General features: G+C 36.9%; 1 protein-coding gene across 2 annotated transcripts in view; it reads right to left on the bottom strand.

The window, feature by feature from the left end:
* LOC129242383 (ankyrin-3) overlaps window positions 1-17,480 on the bottom strand; it is a 161,188-nt gene extending 143,708 nt beyond the window's left edge. For both annotated transcript variants that reach the window (XM_054878992.1, XM_054878993.1), the window contains exon 1: window positions 17,160-17,480. In XM_054878992.1, the coding sequence (XP_054734967.1) occupies window positions 17,160-17,480 (321 nt within the window). The remainder of the gene's footprint in view (window positions 1-17,159) is intronic.
* Between the last annotated feature and the right edge of the window lie 1,277 nt (window positions 17,481-18,757).

The following is an 18,757-nucleotide window of genomic DNA, read 5'->3' as shown; positions in this document are numbered from 1 at the left end:
CAACAGGTATAGTCTAAATTAGTCAGGGTAGTCTCGAAAACCTGGCCTAAACTCTGCGATGGTTCGAATCATCTTAATACCTCCTCTGCTCTTTACAGATAGTTTGAGTATTATCAGCGCTCATTTAATTACCATCAGAGAATTTTAATTGAGGCTCTAAAGTTTTAAATTACTTGAAAAACCTTTCCATCAGTAGAATCGCCCTCTAAAGTTTTTCGTAGTATGTTTTATTGTAGTAAAATAATTTAAACTTTTGATTTTCGAAATGGAAATCAATAGTCGCTCCTAAAACAGCAAACACTGCAGTAATCTGGTTTTGTTGTTTGCTTGTTTGTTGTAATCAAGTAACCTGCATCTTTAACCCCCTAATGCACGTGGATGCCAAAGAGCATGAATTAATTAACCTTTAAAGCTAATTATTTTGATATTTATCTCATTTTTATACCACTTGACTATGGTAACCTTAATACATATATTTCTACCAACGAAACAAGACCAATTTAAAGTGATTATGATGGAAGGTGACTACGTTACTGTCAGTAGTGCAGAAGTCATTGAAAACACAAGGACATTTTTTTAAATGCTTTTCACTTTGTGCAACTTAATTATTACAAGTAAATTATAAAAATAATTATTCTATAGCATCAATAAAATGTAATTCCAAATATATTACATTAAAAAATAAAAAACAAATTAAGGGGGCAGCTCCTCCAGCACTTTCAAATTTTTCATTTGTTTGCTTCAAAAAATCATTTAAAATCTAAAGAATATTTTTTCAATGTTTAAGCTTAATAGTCTAAAAAGGTCAATGAAGTAATGAGCATCGAACGAAAGATGAGTAAAAATGAAAACTTTAATCGCGTTTTTCTCGAAATGCGTTTTTTTAACGGGTTTGTCAACGTGAGGCCGAGCGTTGTCATGCTGTAGAATCCCTTTTTCATGCCTCTCTGCGTATTGCGGCCGCTTCAATAATAAATAACACCAACTTGGTCTCACCAAATACGTAGCATAACCTTCGCAGCGTAAATATTCGGCCGAGGCGACGACGTAGAAGCATAACCGGACAGTCCCCATTACTTTCTTTTCTTTGGATTGCTGTAATGAATCAATTTTTCATCACCCGTCACGATGCGATGAAGAAAGCCCTTCCTTTTTTGTCGCTGGAGCAGTTGTTCACAGGCGAAAAAACGACGTTGAACCCTTGAATTCCTTGGCTTTAACTTGTAAGGAACCGAAGTCCCCTGTTTCTGAATCATTCCCAAAACATACAATCGCTTGGAAATTAATTGGCGGGTAACTCTTTATACTGAAGCAAGCTCTTCTTGCGTTTGACACGGATCCTCATAAGCAATGCCTCTAATTCAGCGTTTTCGAAGGTTTTTGGCCTTCCTTCACGCGGACGGTCGTCAACAATAAAATCACCGTCTTTGAAGCGACGGAACCAATCTCGGCACGTTGTTGCACTTAAAGCAGCATCTCCATAAACTTTTTGTAGCTCTCGATGAACTTCAGCCGCCGTTTTTTCGAATGAAAGAGGAAAATCAACACTTCCCGCAAATGACGATAATTCGGCACAAAATTTGACATTTTCACAACACCAAAAGTATATGATACCAAAACAAATTCTCTAATGTGTCGAATCAGTTTGTTTACCATACAGCTCAGACGCTTGGTTTATGACGTTTAGGTTATGTTAGAATCGACTAGCACACACTGCTGGCGGCATCTATTGAAAAACAGCGGGGACTTAGTTGTGCACCTAATACTTCAAAAAAATGTTTGTATATTCATTTAAGCATGAATATTAATATTATATGTAGTTTATTTTAAGAGTTTTCTCAGTTTTTCGCGAAAACGATTGAAACACTCGTTGTCTGGAGGAGCTGCCCCCTTAAACAAATTTTTAATAAAGCAAATTTCTATAAATGGACTAAAAAGTAGAAAATAATTTTTCTTAGGTTCATAGAATTAGTCGTAATGAGTTTTGATTTTGTTCATATTTCAGCAATAGTCATTATAAATAATTTATAGGATTTAGCGGCAGCCGTAGCCCCGGGCTTGAAACACCAAATGATAGAAAACAATTTTTTTAGTAGCGATCGCCTCTCAATGGCAATGGCAAACATCCGTGAATGCCATGAAAAAGCTCCTCATAAAAACCTTCTGTCGTTCAGAAGCGGCGTAAAACTATAAATCCCTCCATTTGTAGAAAAACATCAAGACGCACTACGAAGATATCTAACAAACATTTAACAAAGGGGTAAGCGCCAATTATTATTAATATTATTATTATCAGATTTAAAACTAACACTGCTTTGAACCTTGAATGTCTGTGGACTTATTGTCAATTATCCATTTTATTTTATGAGTCTAGGAAGAAATATTTCGTATTTTTCGTCCATTTATAGAGACAAGGTATGTATATTAACATTTTTTCAGGCATACATCCTATACACTCCCATATGCAAATTTAGTTGCATTTTCGAAATGCAAGAAATGTCACGAAATACAAAACCGAAACCGGAACCACCACCACAATCACAACGTGTGAAACTCATCCAGTGTGCACAACATCACGTTTCATTCGCAATGCAGTCAGAATGACATTTGCGGCTTCACCCCAATCAACACGACATTGGGTAGTGTGGCAAGCGACATGCGACCCCTCACACAGACGGTCTTTATGAGCAATGCATAACAGCCTTTAAATCATGCTATTGTTGTTGGCAAACTAAACGTAGCACAAATACTTAGCCAATTACAATCATATACGCATACACATACTATGAAAAGGACATCAAATTATATGGAAAGTGCAGCAAAATGCACTAACTTTGTAAACACAAAGGAGCTGAGCTCAGCGTAAATTACCATATCCATATTATTCTTATTTCGTGTCATTTGCACATGAATAAAAATGTAAAAAAAGGTGTTTAAGATAACCATGAATTACTCGCCACCCTATTCACGTGCTAAGAACGTCGGCAAAACTTTACGCAATTATTAAGACTTACTGAAGTATGCGCGTAAGGGTGGATTTTGGTTTTTTCCAATTAATTAAATAAAATAAATAAAGTTTCTGGGGTAAACGTTCGTGTCCTTTGTGCTCTTGAGGTCAGTAAAGTCAAATATTTGGAATTTTATTTTAATTAAACTGATATTGTTTTCACATTAATATGCAGTAGATTTATTTCCCAAAAGAGTGCGATAATTTTTTAGTACATTAGTCTGTTTTTTTTTTCTCAGACTAAAACTTAAGACATTATCAAATAAAAGAATTAATCTCGTAAATGAGAGTAATGGGAGAGCAGCTATGAAAATTGTAGGATGCTGAAAAAACCGCTTAATAAATAAGTCTGGTTTGTCTTAACTAATGGATATGAATTGAATAAATATTCGGGGGAGCTAATTTCAACTTTTGTGGATTTAAGCACTAGTGCAAATGAGCTGCAATCGATTCGTTTAGTGCAACTCTCGCTATTGCTAATTCTAGATTTGTCAAATGTTAAAAATTTAAAATAATTTACCCCTGTAAAAGTAAGTTTCAAAATTCAAAACATTAATTCAACTTTTAGATTTTCAAACATTTGCACGAAATTTGAATGACATATTTTAACTGACTTATTAAAAAAATCGACAATATTAGCACACCCATCCTCAAATTATGTTTATTTCCCTAATCGTTTCCCTGCTGTATGATCAAGAAACACGTATTGCAAATTCGCTGAGGGTAGGTACAGTGGTTCAATAAAGTTCTCGGACATACATAACAAGCAGCTTTAAATTCAAAATTTTTGTAAGAAATGCAAGTTAAATATTTTTATTTTTATATTTTCCGCTTGGGTATTCTAATAGGATTCTAAAAATATCATAGTAATAGTAATTTACAAATGCACCACCTCCTTCTTATAAAAAATTTATAATGCAGCATTCGCAAAATTGGTGTCAAAAAAGAAGTCGGACATCTGGCACTATTGCGATTAGTTGGCACTTTAAAACGAAGAATCCCACAATCAATTTTCTCTCGGTAGAACAGTGCAAAGAAAGAACCAAACGTAATAGATTAAAGTAAAAAATATCGTATTTTGTTGAATAAAAGTCCAATTTATAAACATCGGTAGACAGCGGGGAAAAATCTCAATTAAAGTCAGAAATTTAATTATTAGTCATCATAAAAAGGGTAAAACCGTTCGGAAAATCGCAGAAATAGTGAATAGACCCTGTTCGACTGTATACGACGTGATAAAACGTTTCATAGAAACAAAATCCGTAGAAAATGAAAATAAATCGAAACGACCAAAACTGTTTTCGGATGCAGTTGAACGGTGGAATAATTATAATGGAAGAGTTGCACGAAAAAACGCGTAGGTCAGATGGACAATTGCATATATGTGTGGAAAACTCTTAACCAAGAGTTACTGAAAAAAAAATTACGTCCGACAGTTAAACCTGGCGGTGGGTCGATAATGGTATGAGGTTGTATGTCCGCTGCTGGTGCTGGAAATTTGTGCCTCATTAAGGACAATATGGACCACAAACAATACCTAACAATTATGAAAGAAATTTGGTCCGAAGTGCTGAAAAGTTGGAAATTAAGTACAATATCCAATACTACCAAGGCAACGATCCCGAACATAAGGCACTTGATGTGCGTTGAAACACCTCCACAATCTCCAGACATCAATGTAATTGAACATCTGTAGGCTTATCTTGAAGACCAACTGAAAAAGTTTGTTATTAGAAATATGCTATTAGAGAAGAAGATGCTATTAGAGAAGAGTGGGGGAAAATAGATCCTTTAACATGCAAGAAGCTCGTCGGATCCATGCCAAGAAGACTGAATGTAGTGAAAAAATAAAAGCTTGCCAACTAAATATTAATTATATTGGTTTTTCTTAAATATTATTTGCCTAACTCTACTTTATAATTATAAACTTTAAATAAATGTCCGAGTTCTTTTTGTCATATATTCTGTTAAGTTTTTATGTTTGTATTTTCTATGTACGAATGAAGTTTGTTTGTGTTTTTTGTAGTTTCGAAAAATACGCTTGAAGAACGAAAATAAATGTGACACATAAACGCATTAGATTTGCATTTTAATATATATTTTTTGTTTTAAACCATATCACTTGGGTGTCCGAGTTATTTATTGAGCCACTCTAGGTAGGTATAGTGGTTGCCACTTAACACACCTACGCCTATTGTGATACCACCAGGGCGGTTCTCCCTCCTCACTCTACACTGTCCTCATTGAACCAACTTGTGACTCTAATGTATCTAACAATCATTGTTAGTTTTAAATTGGCTACTTCTGCTAAATTAATCAAAAAATATTTTTCCTAAAACATTGAGCCTTCTTCTACCCAGAGCCATGCAGCCGCATAGAGAGTGTTCTAATGTCTCTTCTTCTAGGTATACTGTGTTTCCTAGTGAACAAGATTAGTTCTGTTTTGTTCGGATTTACCTCAAGACCACACGATTTCGCACACCGGCTCACATCGTTCAAAGCATTTTGCATTTTATTTCAGAGGGTATCTCGTATTAGTATTGTAACATCATCTGCGTAGGTCAAGTGTCCTCCTATCCTCTAAATCCTCTAACAATCGGTTGATTGCCAGAGTCCACAGCAGAGGAGAAAGGACACCGCCCTAAGGGGGGCGCCCTGCTGGCGGATCTGCAATTAGTAACTGTTCGATAAATTTCACAAGGTCCTCGGCCCCCCAAATCCACTGAAAGAATGCCAATTCGAAGCTAGAGTATTTTCCTCATAAAAATCCTCATAAAAAATATCTGCCGTTCGGAGTCGGCTTGAAACTGTAGGTACACCATTTGTGGAACAACATCAAAACGCACACAACAAATAGGAAGAGGAGCTCCACCAAACACCCAAAAAAAAGTGTGCGCGCTAATTATAAAGGGGTTTTTAAGAGGTATTATGTTGATATTCAAAGAAAAATGCTATTTTTTAATATGAATAATCGGATGTTTATTTCATTATAAAGAGGAAGGTTTGGCGTTAATAGTCTTGTGAAAAATAACATCAGGCATACTACTGTGTCCAAAAAATAAGGTGACATTTGATTTTAAACTGCGCGCTTTGAAGGATTAGGAGAATTCTTTTTTTTTTTAGGTTGGTAGTACTGTGAGTGACATCTATGTCAAATTTCATGTGAAATATTCATTTACTGTTTGAGATACGCGTCGTTTTGTGAGCTGCTAAAAGTGAGTTTCTCGTTTTTTGCAATGTCGAAATTTGTTGAGCAAAGAATTTGCATTAAATTTTGTTTGCGGAATCAATTTTCGGATACGTTGAGGATGGTGCAGAAAGCCTTTGGTGATGAGGCTATGTCTAAAAAAAATGTTTACAAGTGGTATAGTGAGTTCCAAGCCGGTCGTGAACGTGTCGAAGACGAAGAGCGTCCTGGGCGACCATCAACCTCAACTGACGAAGCTCACGTCCAACAAATCAAAGATTTGGTGTTGAAAAACCGTCGATTAACGATTAGAGACCTTGCTGATGATGTTGGCATATCGAAAGGCTCAGTCAATACCATTTTGAAGGATGTTTTGGGCCTCAAGCGCGTCAAATCTCGACTGGTACCGAAAACATTGAATTTTTTGGACTCGTAATTCGTGATCATTTCATCAAAAACTCAACCCATATCGTTCCGCAACCACCGTATTCACCTGATCTGGCACCGTGCGACTTCTGGCTGTTCAGCAGGCTCAAAAGACCGCTCCGGGGACACCGTTTTGACACGATAGAGGAGATTCAAGCCGCAACGAAGACGGAACTGAAGGCCATCCCGGAAAGTGACTACAACCAGTGTTTCGAAAATTGGAAAAAACGTTGGCATAAGTGCATTGTGTCGGGAGGGGATTACTTTGAAGGGGATGAAATTGATTTGGAAGAATAAATAAAGAATTTTCAAAATAAATACAATGTCACCTTATTTTTTGGACACAGTAGTACACATATTACCACCACGACCACGTTTACAGGGCAATATCCTTTTCCTGAAATTTTCCATAACCGAATTGCAAAGTGGATGCCCTATGTCCTCGATAGCCTCACGAATTCCTTCTATGAGGCCTTGAATTGGCCCTGGTCTGTTGGCGTAGACCTTCTCTTTCACGTGGCCCCAAAGAAAAAGTCACAAGGTGTTAAATCACAAGATGTCCAGATCAATACCATTCAATTTCGGCCATAAAAAATCGTTAATCATCTCTCCGCTTTAACACCTAACACCTGTTATTGGAAAATCCTATATAGGTATATATATATATTTATACCTATATATGTTATAAACCACATCAATGTCGCCATAAAGTTCGCCGGCACTGTCTAAGTCGTAATTTTGCCGCTTTTAGTGGAGACATAAAGCCATTTGCATGAAAAAATCAAGGCGTACTTAACAGAGTACTCTCGATCTACATAGGTCGATCGATGAATCTTAGTATCCTAAGCTATGATAGTCTATACTATCGTTTAAAAATCCTAAATTTCTAAAAAAAATAATCATTTCAAAAACTACTAAAAGATGGGCAACCAGCTGTTTTGAGGGTTTTCCGATTCCCACATGTGAAAATCTTGTATGTTAAAGAACCGCAGGCATGAAAATTTACCCAGTCAGTTTCGGGAACACAGCGCACAGTGCAGCCGATTCCCGAAAAGCTGGCCAAAACTCAAAAAATTAAGTAATTGATTCAAAATTTCTTACTCGGGGGTTGTCGGGGTCGCTGATTACGAATTTGATCTTAAAATTTTGAAAATCCACCCCCTTCCACCCCTATTGGCCACCCCCTCACGTGAAATAGCGTATATTCTAGAACATAATCAAGATGCATGTTAATTTATATGTTTTCGGGGTCGCTGATTACGAATTTGATCTTAAAATTTTGAAAATAGCATAAAAGCCAAGGTAGCAAGTGGTAGCAGCTGAATCTTGTTTTATTCAGTAACCATTACTTTTTTGAGTAACCTTTAATAGGTTTCAAAGCAGCATATGACGACGTTGTATTACTATACAGTTTGAAAACTCAAATTTTATAAAAAAAATTGCAAAAAATGTATCTACGTATTGCTGCAGCTAAAAATTTTATGTCGAGGTATTGATATGTACTAAAGATTTCTCGTATTTTACTAACCTTCCGAAGATGATTCCATTTGGTTTTGTTCAATTTACTCCATTACAAAATCTTTCAAATGTGTACAACTTTCACTATTCATCGACAGTAATACGATGCTCAAACGAAGGCCACGTTGCGACTGAAAATACAGAGGGTACTTAGGGTACAGGACGTTGCTATGAACGGTTTTCACTACTCAAGGCATTACTGTAGCCAACCCAAAGACAAAAAAAACTCTATCTAGAAACTTTTTTTTCGACTTTTGGCCAGCTTTTTGGGAATCGGCCGCACTGTGCAGCGTCCACTTTGGTTGTAATATTTTAAAAAGTTATTTAAGCGAAAAGTGATCAATTTCGTACCATGCAGATATGATACGGAGTTTCTGACACCTTTTTAAGCAGGAAGTGTTTGTAATGCCAAAATATGATATAAAAACGCTTCAAGTGAATTCCTTGTTTTTAATTTCTATATTTTCCAAACTGCGTACAGCTGCATAATTCTCAAAACTATTTACTCTGCACGAAACTTTGTCTGAAATTACAGCATTTTATGGAGTATTGTCACGCAAGTGGAGCGCCGGTTGAAACTAAACCATTTCACGATTTTTTCTGCAAAACTTAAACTATGGAAATCGATAACTTACGCTGCACTTATTTTGCATTAAATGATGAAAATTTATATTCTGGCGGTATTTTGCGGTGCTACCATATCTTTGGTTGAATTTTTTTTATATTTAAATTTTCTTTGGCATAAAAAATAATACATATTATTATAATGGTCTGTGCCTATAAGCGGTACGGGGTAGTCAGAATTTTCAAAACATTGTTTTTTTTTTTTGAATTTTCTTAAAATAGTAATCCGACAAATACTTTTCGAGTTATTCAATAATTAACAAAGGGCGCTCGGACGCTCCGGACCGTTCGAGAGGAAGTAGCTAGCAGCAGCAGCAGATAAAAGTGGCAGATAAGCGCACTAACGATAACATTCGAGAAGGCAGAATGCTACGTAAGCAAAAGCAAATCGATATTTTGGAAGCTGCTATGACGGCTGAAGAACTATTATATGGCCAAGGAATAGATGACACAGTGTAAGTAATGAAATAATTCGTATAACTCTACATAAATCGATAGCAAAACTTTAAGTTCGTTTTTCTCAAAACCTATGTTTTTTGAACTGGTGATTCTGTAACTTAAAAACCGTTTATTAGATTTCAATAAAATTTATACTGCTTTTGAAAAACATAAAAAACTCGTGCCTGAGCGAAGGATTTTGTTTTCAAAAAATTTCTAATTTTTTTAATTTATTAATTGTCGGTTTTTTCCCCGAAAATCTGGAAAATATTTTCTGAGGCCGCCATATTGTTAATTTTGAAAAAAAGGCTTCGATCAGGCACAAGATCATCTTTTAATGAAACTAATTTCTCTTGTCCGATTAATTTTAGATGAATCTCCAAGTTCTTGTTGTGGTCATGTGGACTTCTTTAGAAACGGGCTCCACAGAAACAGCGATAACTTTTACAATTATCAATTTTTTTTCTTTTTTGAAATTTTGCTAGAGTCAAGTCGAAACTCGATGTATTAATGCAATGTTTTTATTTTTGTAAAATAAATAAATTGGCTAGCAAAAAAAAATATTGAAAATCATCATTTTTCGGGCCTCTGACTACCCCTAACCCCTATGACTTCAGTCACGACTACGAACTACTTTTTGAAAGTTTGATTGGCAAGTGTACGCAGTAAGTGAAATAAAACTTTAGTTCTGTAATGAGGGCAATCTGCAATTGGTTAAGGTCAAGTAAGAAAGTTAAGAACCAGTAAGGAAGTGCTAAATTGAGAGTGTTGGCTTGTAACAACAGACGGACGAACGAAAATGTAATCCCATCATATAAAGAGTGGCTGTACAAGGCTCTCATCATGCCCGTCCTAACGTTTGGCGCAGAAGCCTGGACGATGACAACATCCGACGAAGCGACGCTTGGAGTGTTTGAGAGAAAGATTCTGCGCAAGATTTTCGGACCTTTGCACATTAGCAACGGCAAGTATCGCAGGCGATGGAATCATGAGCTGTATGAGTTTTACGACGACATAGACATAGCGCAGCGAATAAAGATCCAGCGGATCCATGTCATCGGAATGGATACAAGCACCCCGGCTCTGAAAGTATTCGACGCGGTACCAGCGGTGGTAGCAGAGGAATAGGAAGTTGGAAAGATCAGGTGGAGAGGGACTTAGCTTCACTTGATGTGTCCAACTGGCATTGGTTAGCACGAGAAAAAAACGACTGACGCGCTTTGTTAAGCTCGGCCCAAATCGCGTAAGCGGTTATCGCGACAATTAATAAGAAGACATATAAAGTGTGGGCGTAGTTTTTGTCCAATCTCAAAAATATTTACGTACAAATGTCGCATCTTAATGCGGTGGGGAGCAATACGTGTACCAAATTTGGCCTAATTTTATTAGTATTCATTCGTCATGGAATCAGGTTATATCCCAACACCGGATAGTTCCGTAAGAGAGTCAAAAGAGTGTTTTCCTAACAACCTTGCTTTACTCCTAGCTAAGGCTGGCCAAATTCATAGGCAGTGTTCCACTGTTTCTTCCTCTTCCTCGGTATTACAACTTCTGCAGTATTCAAGAGAAAATACTCCTAGCTGAAAAGAGCGCCTACCTCGCAGTCTATGACCGGTAACCCAAACGGCGGCCTTCGAGATGTTCTCTCTTCTCAATTCTCATCACCTTTTCTTATTTATTTGCGGCCAAATTAGCCTAGTTGTACAACAAGTATTTTCTTCTCTACATACATAATGGTCTCTTGGAGAATATTATTTTTTATCCTCAATTTGCAAGTTGCCATAGAAATAGGTTAGTACCCTTTCTGGCAAGCTCATCGGCCTGGCAATTCCCTTCAATATCTCTTTGTCCCGGAACCCATATAAGACTGACGTTTTGTTACGGTGTGTATGTTAAGGTACACAGTTATCTCCTTTATGGCAAAGACTTCTTTCTGCCTGGTGAACGCTAAAGCAGTCCAGAAGTCGGGCAGATAATTCCAGTTCTAATTTAAAAAAAGCTCCATTTAATAACCTTTTTAGGTTTTGGCCGAGCTCCTCCTCCTATTTGTGGTGTGCGACTTGCTGTTATTCCACAAATTAAGAAACCTACAATTTTAAGCCGACTCCGAATGGCAGATATTTTTAATGAGAAGCTTTTTCATGGCAGAAATACACTCGGAGGTTTGCCATTGCCTGCCGAGGGGCGACCGCTATTAGAAATAGCTTTTACTTCATTTTGTTGTTTCATGGAGATTCGAGCCAACGTATTCCGAATTCCGAATGGTAGTCAAGCACCAACCGATTCGGTTACGGTGGTCTCCTTTATTTTCTAGCTGGGATCCATCCGCGTAAAAATTTATTTGCGCTCTTCTCTATGGTCTTTGAGTTTGCCGCTCTCTTCTTGGCGGGATGTTAGTCTTGAAGGGCCTGTTGAAGGTGGGTTTAGGGTAAGAGTAGTCAATTTCCTGATTATAACTACTCATAGTATGTAGTATAGAAGTGTGGGCAAACCGCCGTGTCTTCCATAGCGCCATATTTTAAATCTGAACGCTGAAGCGGATGTCACTTGTTTTCATACCAGATTTAGAACCGGCAAGTTGATTTGTACTTAAGGCGCCGGTGATGCCTAGAAACGCAGTTCTTTGGACCTTGCTCAGCCGTTTCAAATAACTTGCTTTTTGAACTGACGGATTTTCCAAAAGGAAAATATTCCGCACTAATGAGGTGAGAAGCCAAGTTGCAATACGTATATTGTTATTAAGTCTTGAAGCATCAGTAGGATGAAAACACAAACATGTAAATACACCTGCACTACAAAAATTATTACATTCCTTTCGAAACTAAAAGTAACACAGTCGCTGAAAAAATGCGTACTAGACTTATCTCTATTCTGATTTAATTTGTATTGTATTTTTTTCCTTTTACCGTAATATAAGAAAAATATATTGTCAAATTCCTATGTCATGTATTCATACAGGTTTTTTGTACGCAAAAAAAGACAAAACTGCAATTTAAATTATTTCCCTCAATAATATTTTCTTTCCAATAGTTCAGTTTATTTTTAACTTGAAAAATAATCCATATAAACTTATGAAGACATTTCGGTACTTGGCATCCCTAATGCACCCTCAACGCATCGCGTGCAGGTGGCATGGGCGCACCATATCGCGACGCTCGCATAATATCACTACTCCAAGGCACAATTCGGGAGTTCCTGAGTTAAAAACAGAAACGCGAAACAGGGCTAGTTACGAATTTAGCTTTCCCTGCAGGGTATTCGCGTGCCCCTACATACCACAAACTATGCATATTTACAAATTCAGTCATGAGTGTTCACATGTATGTATGTATGTGTTTTATGAAGAAAATGTCAAGCCCAAAACAGCGTAAATATGTAAAAGGCAAGTTACATAAATCCTCTCAAATTAATCACAAGCCACTGAGCAATTAAAATAAAATTACTATTTTATGTAGGAAATTGCTATAATTCACTCGCTGACAAGCAATCAGCTTTCATGTAATAATTTCCTATACAATGTTTTTTTTTGTTTCTTTTTTGGCACACAAAGCTCTTCACTTACACCCAAACTCTGTAGCGATGGAAAACGTTTCTTCAATGACAGCATTTTCTTAACTTTCAGTACAGTTAGTTGATTAACTGTTAATCAATAATGTTAATTAATATTGCTTCAAATACATTTACAAACTATTCGCGTTATAATTTTATTTGACGTGCAAATGATGGCGAAACATTTTGTGCACTGCAAATGAAAATGAAGTCCAATTTGTGAATTTCAAAAAGAGACATGTGGATATACGAGTACTATATGCATATATATGTACATATGTGCATTGCTCCACTCGAGCCATTTCCAATGGAGATCACTTGTTTCTTGAGCATTTATTTTGTGTCGAGCAGAATTTTCAAAACAACGCCAATCTATTTTTAAAAATCATCACTACTCAGAGAGCAGAAGTAAAAAATTCGCACATGCTTGTGCTCTCTTATGTTGTTTATGTGGTTTCTGGTGCGTGGATCGTAGACAGCAGTGGTTGGAATGAGAATTTATGATCGCCTAGAGAAATGTATGCTAACATGGTTTGAGGCGTCATCGGCCTATGACACATGCGGCCCAGTATCACGCACTTTACTGCTTGATACCTAACGAACTGCAAGTCATTGAAAACTAAAAGATTTCAGGACAAGGCTAGCAACTTTTTTTCTATTAGACGTATGGCCGTATTCTGAACTGAATTTATTAAACTGTAATTAGTGGTGCCTTGACCAAAACGCCATAGCCGTAAATCATAACCATAACCGCAACATTACAGCATTCGTCAAATAGTCATGTCGTAACCATAAACAGCTGATATTGAAGTAGAATTAACACCATCATTTGCATTTTGTCCTAAAAACATGTACCTAAGTATAATCTTCCATTAGTCAATAAATTATTCTTCGTTCATTTCTAATATTCAATTTTTTTATCGCAAATAAAAGAAACAAAAAATTTTAATATTTCACAGCTGCTGGGGTCACGGTGAAAAACAAAAATTCAATATATATGGTATATACGACTGCGCTAATGGTTATGGCGTTATAGTGCGGAACCTATAATCGTTTAGAGTGATGCCCATATATAATATTTGACCAGAACAGATGACTGCTATGATTACAGTTATGGCTAAAATACGGCACCACTAATTGCAGCTTTATGTCGATAAACACATTTTAATTATCATTTCAAACGAAAGTCCGGGCCAATATATTTAAAGATTAGTTGATGTTAGATCTCACATAGTAGATTTGTAGTTAGGTCTTAAGTCAAGTAAAGGTAAACGAGAATGTGGCTGCCGTGGCAAAAGTACGCAACTTATGAACTTTAATGCAGCTCAAAATGAACGTCAAATATGACACAAAAATTACCCTGCAAAACTTAAATTGGCTTGAAATACGGTATCTGTTGCATACCACACTGTCTACCAAATAATCTACATCGCTCTAATCGCTTGAACAGAATTGCAGCGTACAACGAGTGAAGGATTGAAGGGTATTGTTTCCCAATGGGTTGACACTGGTAAACGCTGTAAAAATTAGAACACACATAAACGAAATTACAAATTGACAAAAATGTTTTTTAACTTTAATAAAAATGGCAAATGCGAGGAAGGGGACTGAATTGGTCTGAGACCTCCTCCGCCATCAACATCCCCTTGACTGTTGTTAAACTACGCAACTTATTTCTCAGGAAAGGGCAGAAAAGATGGAGCTCCATTGCTTCATGTGCAATTTCGGAAACTCTTTGGCCCGAATACAATAAACGGAGGACTCACAAAATCCTGGGGACTCCACGCCAATTTCCAAATTCGTAGCTGTGTTTACCGGTCATTGGACTATCGGTACACACGCGGAAAAGCTAAGGTTACCATTTAACCCCCATTGCCGAAACTGTGGGAGCCTTTCAGAGAAGGAGACTGTTGAGCACTTTTTCTGTAAATGTCCGGGCTCGGCAGCTAGGCGATTAAGGTCACTGGATACTCCTTTCTTCGACAGCTTGTGCCAACCTTAATGCCATCAAATTTCTCTATTACACCAACAGCTCTGCCTGGCTGTAGATATCTGCCTATTGGAGGTCTCATAATAGTAACAAAACGGCGCTTTAGTGCTACTTGGGGAGTATCAGGGTGGTACTTCAACCACCTACCTTAATAAAAATAGTAAGATAATAAAAGGTCTTTCAGTTGCGTTACAGCAGCAAAATTCTCAACAGAACGTCCATTTTTCGGTCTGCCAGTCCATTTTATATTTTCGGCAGAACCAGTTGCTTGAAATTTTTTCACCAACCTTTGAATTTTCGACTCATTCGGATGATCATTTTCACCAAAAAAATCACGAATTTTGCGATATGTGACGGTTAGAAGACGATTTTCAAATAAGTTTCATTAATTTTAACGCGCTCTTCTATCGTGGAAGTTTCCATGGGTAAAATTGTACATCTGTCTACTCGAGCATATAAATGCACAAAATTGCAGTGGGGGCCGATTTCTTGCTGTCGTTTATTTTTACGGCGGCAAAATAATTAGGTTCAATTCTACTTTCTCCGACGGGTTAAAGACTCAGCGTTGTTTTTCGGATTACTTAATGACAATTTGTTGGTTTACAATTTGCACAAGAGAACCCACAAAATATAAATAATTTAGAAATAAGTTGTTTTTTGTAAGAATGAATATTTCAAGAAAAAAATATTTCACTACGAAATGTATGCATTCACACAAAATTTCAGCTGAAAACCGTCCGGTCGTAATAGTATTTTCCGTCCCCGTCGCAATTTAAACGACCGAATTATCCGACGGAAGTGGATCAGCTGATCCCCACCCGTCAACTCATTAACCGCTGTCCCGCTGCAATTCTGTTTCGGGCCTAAGTTGGGGAATCGTGCTATCAGCCGTCTAGGCGATAACAATTGGCATCATTTAGAGATGTACATATGTGAAGGTGAAATATTGATCTTATGCGTACTAGGTCAACAATACCTAGGGAAATTAGGTTAAATTGGAAGGTGCGTGCTAGTTATTTCAGTGACTTGGGCGACATCCAACAAATAATGATAATATTTGCTTTATTAGCGAAAAAGCAGTGTTGCCAACTTTTAAGTTTCAAAAACCATCTAAACTTGGAAAACTACAATAAAAGCAGTAAAGTTTTGATTCAAAGAATACTTTTTTCATGGCAGTTTGTACTTAATAAAAGTAAAAAAGTGATATATTATATAATGTGTCATATAATTCAAGAACACAAAATTTGTTCATTCATAATGATTTTTGAAAAAAACATTCGTCTCTATGTATTAAAAATGCAGAAAAATCCATAAACAGGGCACTAGACGCTAAACCATTTTTATTTTTGTCGTTATAACTACTTTGCAAAAAGCACTAATTCTAGTGCTTAAAGCACCAAATTGGCAACTATGGAAAAAAATGATTAATTTCATTTTACAATATTTTTTAACTCGTATTTGAACTACCACTTATGTAGGTACTTATACAAACATAGGTAATACAAGGAATTTACAGAACGCATATCAATTACTAAAAATCGATTCTGTTTTAAAAAATACGTTCCTTGAATATCCGGTCTGACCACCCTAATGCTAACAATTGTACAAATAAGCTTACCATAAGCGCTCATACCCTTTAATCCAAATACAATATTCAGTTGTGTAGCGGTCAAAGTGGCGGCAACATTGAAACTCAAAGTTTTCGATTTCTTCTGCGCAGCATCTCCAGTTAAAAATTACGTCATCTTTAGTACGCAAAACCTATATATATGTATGTATGCAAACCCATATGTAATGTAATATATCTATGTATGCAGGAATACGCGCTACTTTTGTACTAAATATGCCATAACAACCATGTGATCACCATTCAATTTGTCTCGGGTTCGAGGCTCACTGTGGGTATGAAACCTCACACGATAGAAAGAGTGTTTTCCAGCAGCGGCCACCCCTTGCTTGAAATAAAAAACCATCCGCCATTCGATGGTGGCATAAAATTATGCAAATACTTCCTTCCATCCTTCCGCACACCCCAAATTAGAGCATAATCTCGAGCACATAACAGCGGATGTATTCGAAAATTTTGTCATGTAGGAATATATATACGACATACATTTGTATATGTAAGTGCATGTGTATGTAAAAATGGTAGATACATGCATCAGAAGCGTGTTGCGTGGAACTGATTAACTCTTATTAAGTCATCTAAGTACGATATTCTATTTACAAAATTTTCCCAAAAAACCAAGACCACACATAAAGTGATTCATGGTATATATGTAGGTATGTATGTACTCGTACTTTAACGATACCACTAAGTGCCCTTTGTGTGCCTTATACATATGTAAGTGAGTATGTATTTATAAATACATATATGTATGTATGTGTGTACATGCGTTTAGGATCCAGGCTATACTTACTGAGCCATGATGTCCAAAGTGCTCATGTTTGGCTCCATGCTTGCCAATATGATGATGGTGTAATGGGGCGCCACTTTGTGGCGACGACAATTGCGACGGTGGACTATGGTGATGGTTGTGATAATGTTGTTCCTGATGTTGCTGCTGATGGTGCAAATGTGGATGATGGTTGTACGTTGTGGGCGGCGATGGCATATTATGCCCGCTATGTGGCAAATGTGATGAATGTTGTATGCCAACTTGATGGCCATGATGGTGCGGTACATGACCCTGCGAAGCCTCCAGCAACGTTGGTTGTATGTGTGTAACGAATTGTGCCATTTTTGAGTATTTTATAAGTATATATATGTATATATACTCGTATATATGTATCGGAGTATTAAATTATTAAGTTATGTATTTCTAAAAGCTCTTATTTTCATAACACCCACTAAATATTTGTATTTGGCTTTTTAACCAACACTTTTTGCCCTTAAACGTATATATGTTCGTTTACGCCAAGAGGCTTCACAAAATTTAACTTAATTCCCTTGCCTAGAGGGCGTTGCGTATTTGAAATTTGACCACTTGAAAACTACAATTTTTAGTATTGTTCATTATTATCATGATTTTTTTTTTCTTTCCCAATTTTTCAACACACCAAGCCAAACTCATTTCTCCTAGCCAAACATATTTTTCTCACGTTTTACAATTCTTTAAATTTTCACTACTTTCAAATTGATTAGATAACTTTTGCTCCAAAAATTTTTCACACTTTGTGGGTATACTAAAACTTGCAGTGAAAAATTTGTATGTGTGATAATTTAGTCAATTGTAAGTATGAATTCGCGCTTTCGCCCGCCAGAACAACCTTTTACCAGGAACATGGACAAACAACTGATAGCTCTTTCGTAGAATTCTCAGGCTTTAGCCTTTGCCTTTTGGCATTGCAGCATTTTCCACATAAGACTTCGCATCACTTCGGTATCTACCGTATACCGTGCGAACTTGTACGACAACGGCCTGTTCCGTCGTTAGTATTGGTGTTAACAGGGCCAACCACCTCGCCGCCGACACTATAGTAAATGCTGAGCTGTTCACAATAACAACAGCATGAAGCAAACGCGTATGTAGTGGAAGAAGCCATATTTTAATACACCATTACACTACTAGGATGTTTGTATTTGATGTTTTGTCGTTATTTTTGTATTTGTAGTACAGCTCCTTTTTGGCGGGGTGAGCATATTAGGGTATTGCTGTGATGCTTCACTGAATGTACGCAAAACATTGGAGGTGTCAGGCACTTATATGTATATGTATGTTGTAGTGCTTTTGTTTTGGTTCTTGCTGGCTTTGTGCCAGCGTTAATATCCTTACTTTCATTATATTAAGACGCACTTGAAAACAAAAATGTACGCTGTACTCTACCTTCAGCATTACAACTAATGAGAAATGATGCATTGCTTGTTGTAAAACAATTGGCTCACTAACTTTCTACTACCTCTTAAAAGAGAGCACTTACATTTGAGCTGATGAGATCCTCTCTTACTTATTGTGATGCACATAGAACGTCCGTTTCTTAATAGTCGAAGCTTCTCTGCACAAAACTGGTCCATACA

This window comes from Anastrepha obliqua, chromosome 3 (assembly GCF_027943255.1).
Source record: "Anastrepha obliqua isolate idAnaObli1 chromosome 3, idAnaObli1_1.0, whole genome shotgun sequence".
NCBI lineage: Eukaryota > Metazoa > Arthropoda > Insecta > Diptera > Tephritidae > Anastrepha > Anastrepha obliqua.
Note: the sequence above shows the minus strand (reverse complement) of the source record. Positions and strands in the feature narration are given on the sequence as shown.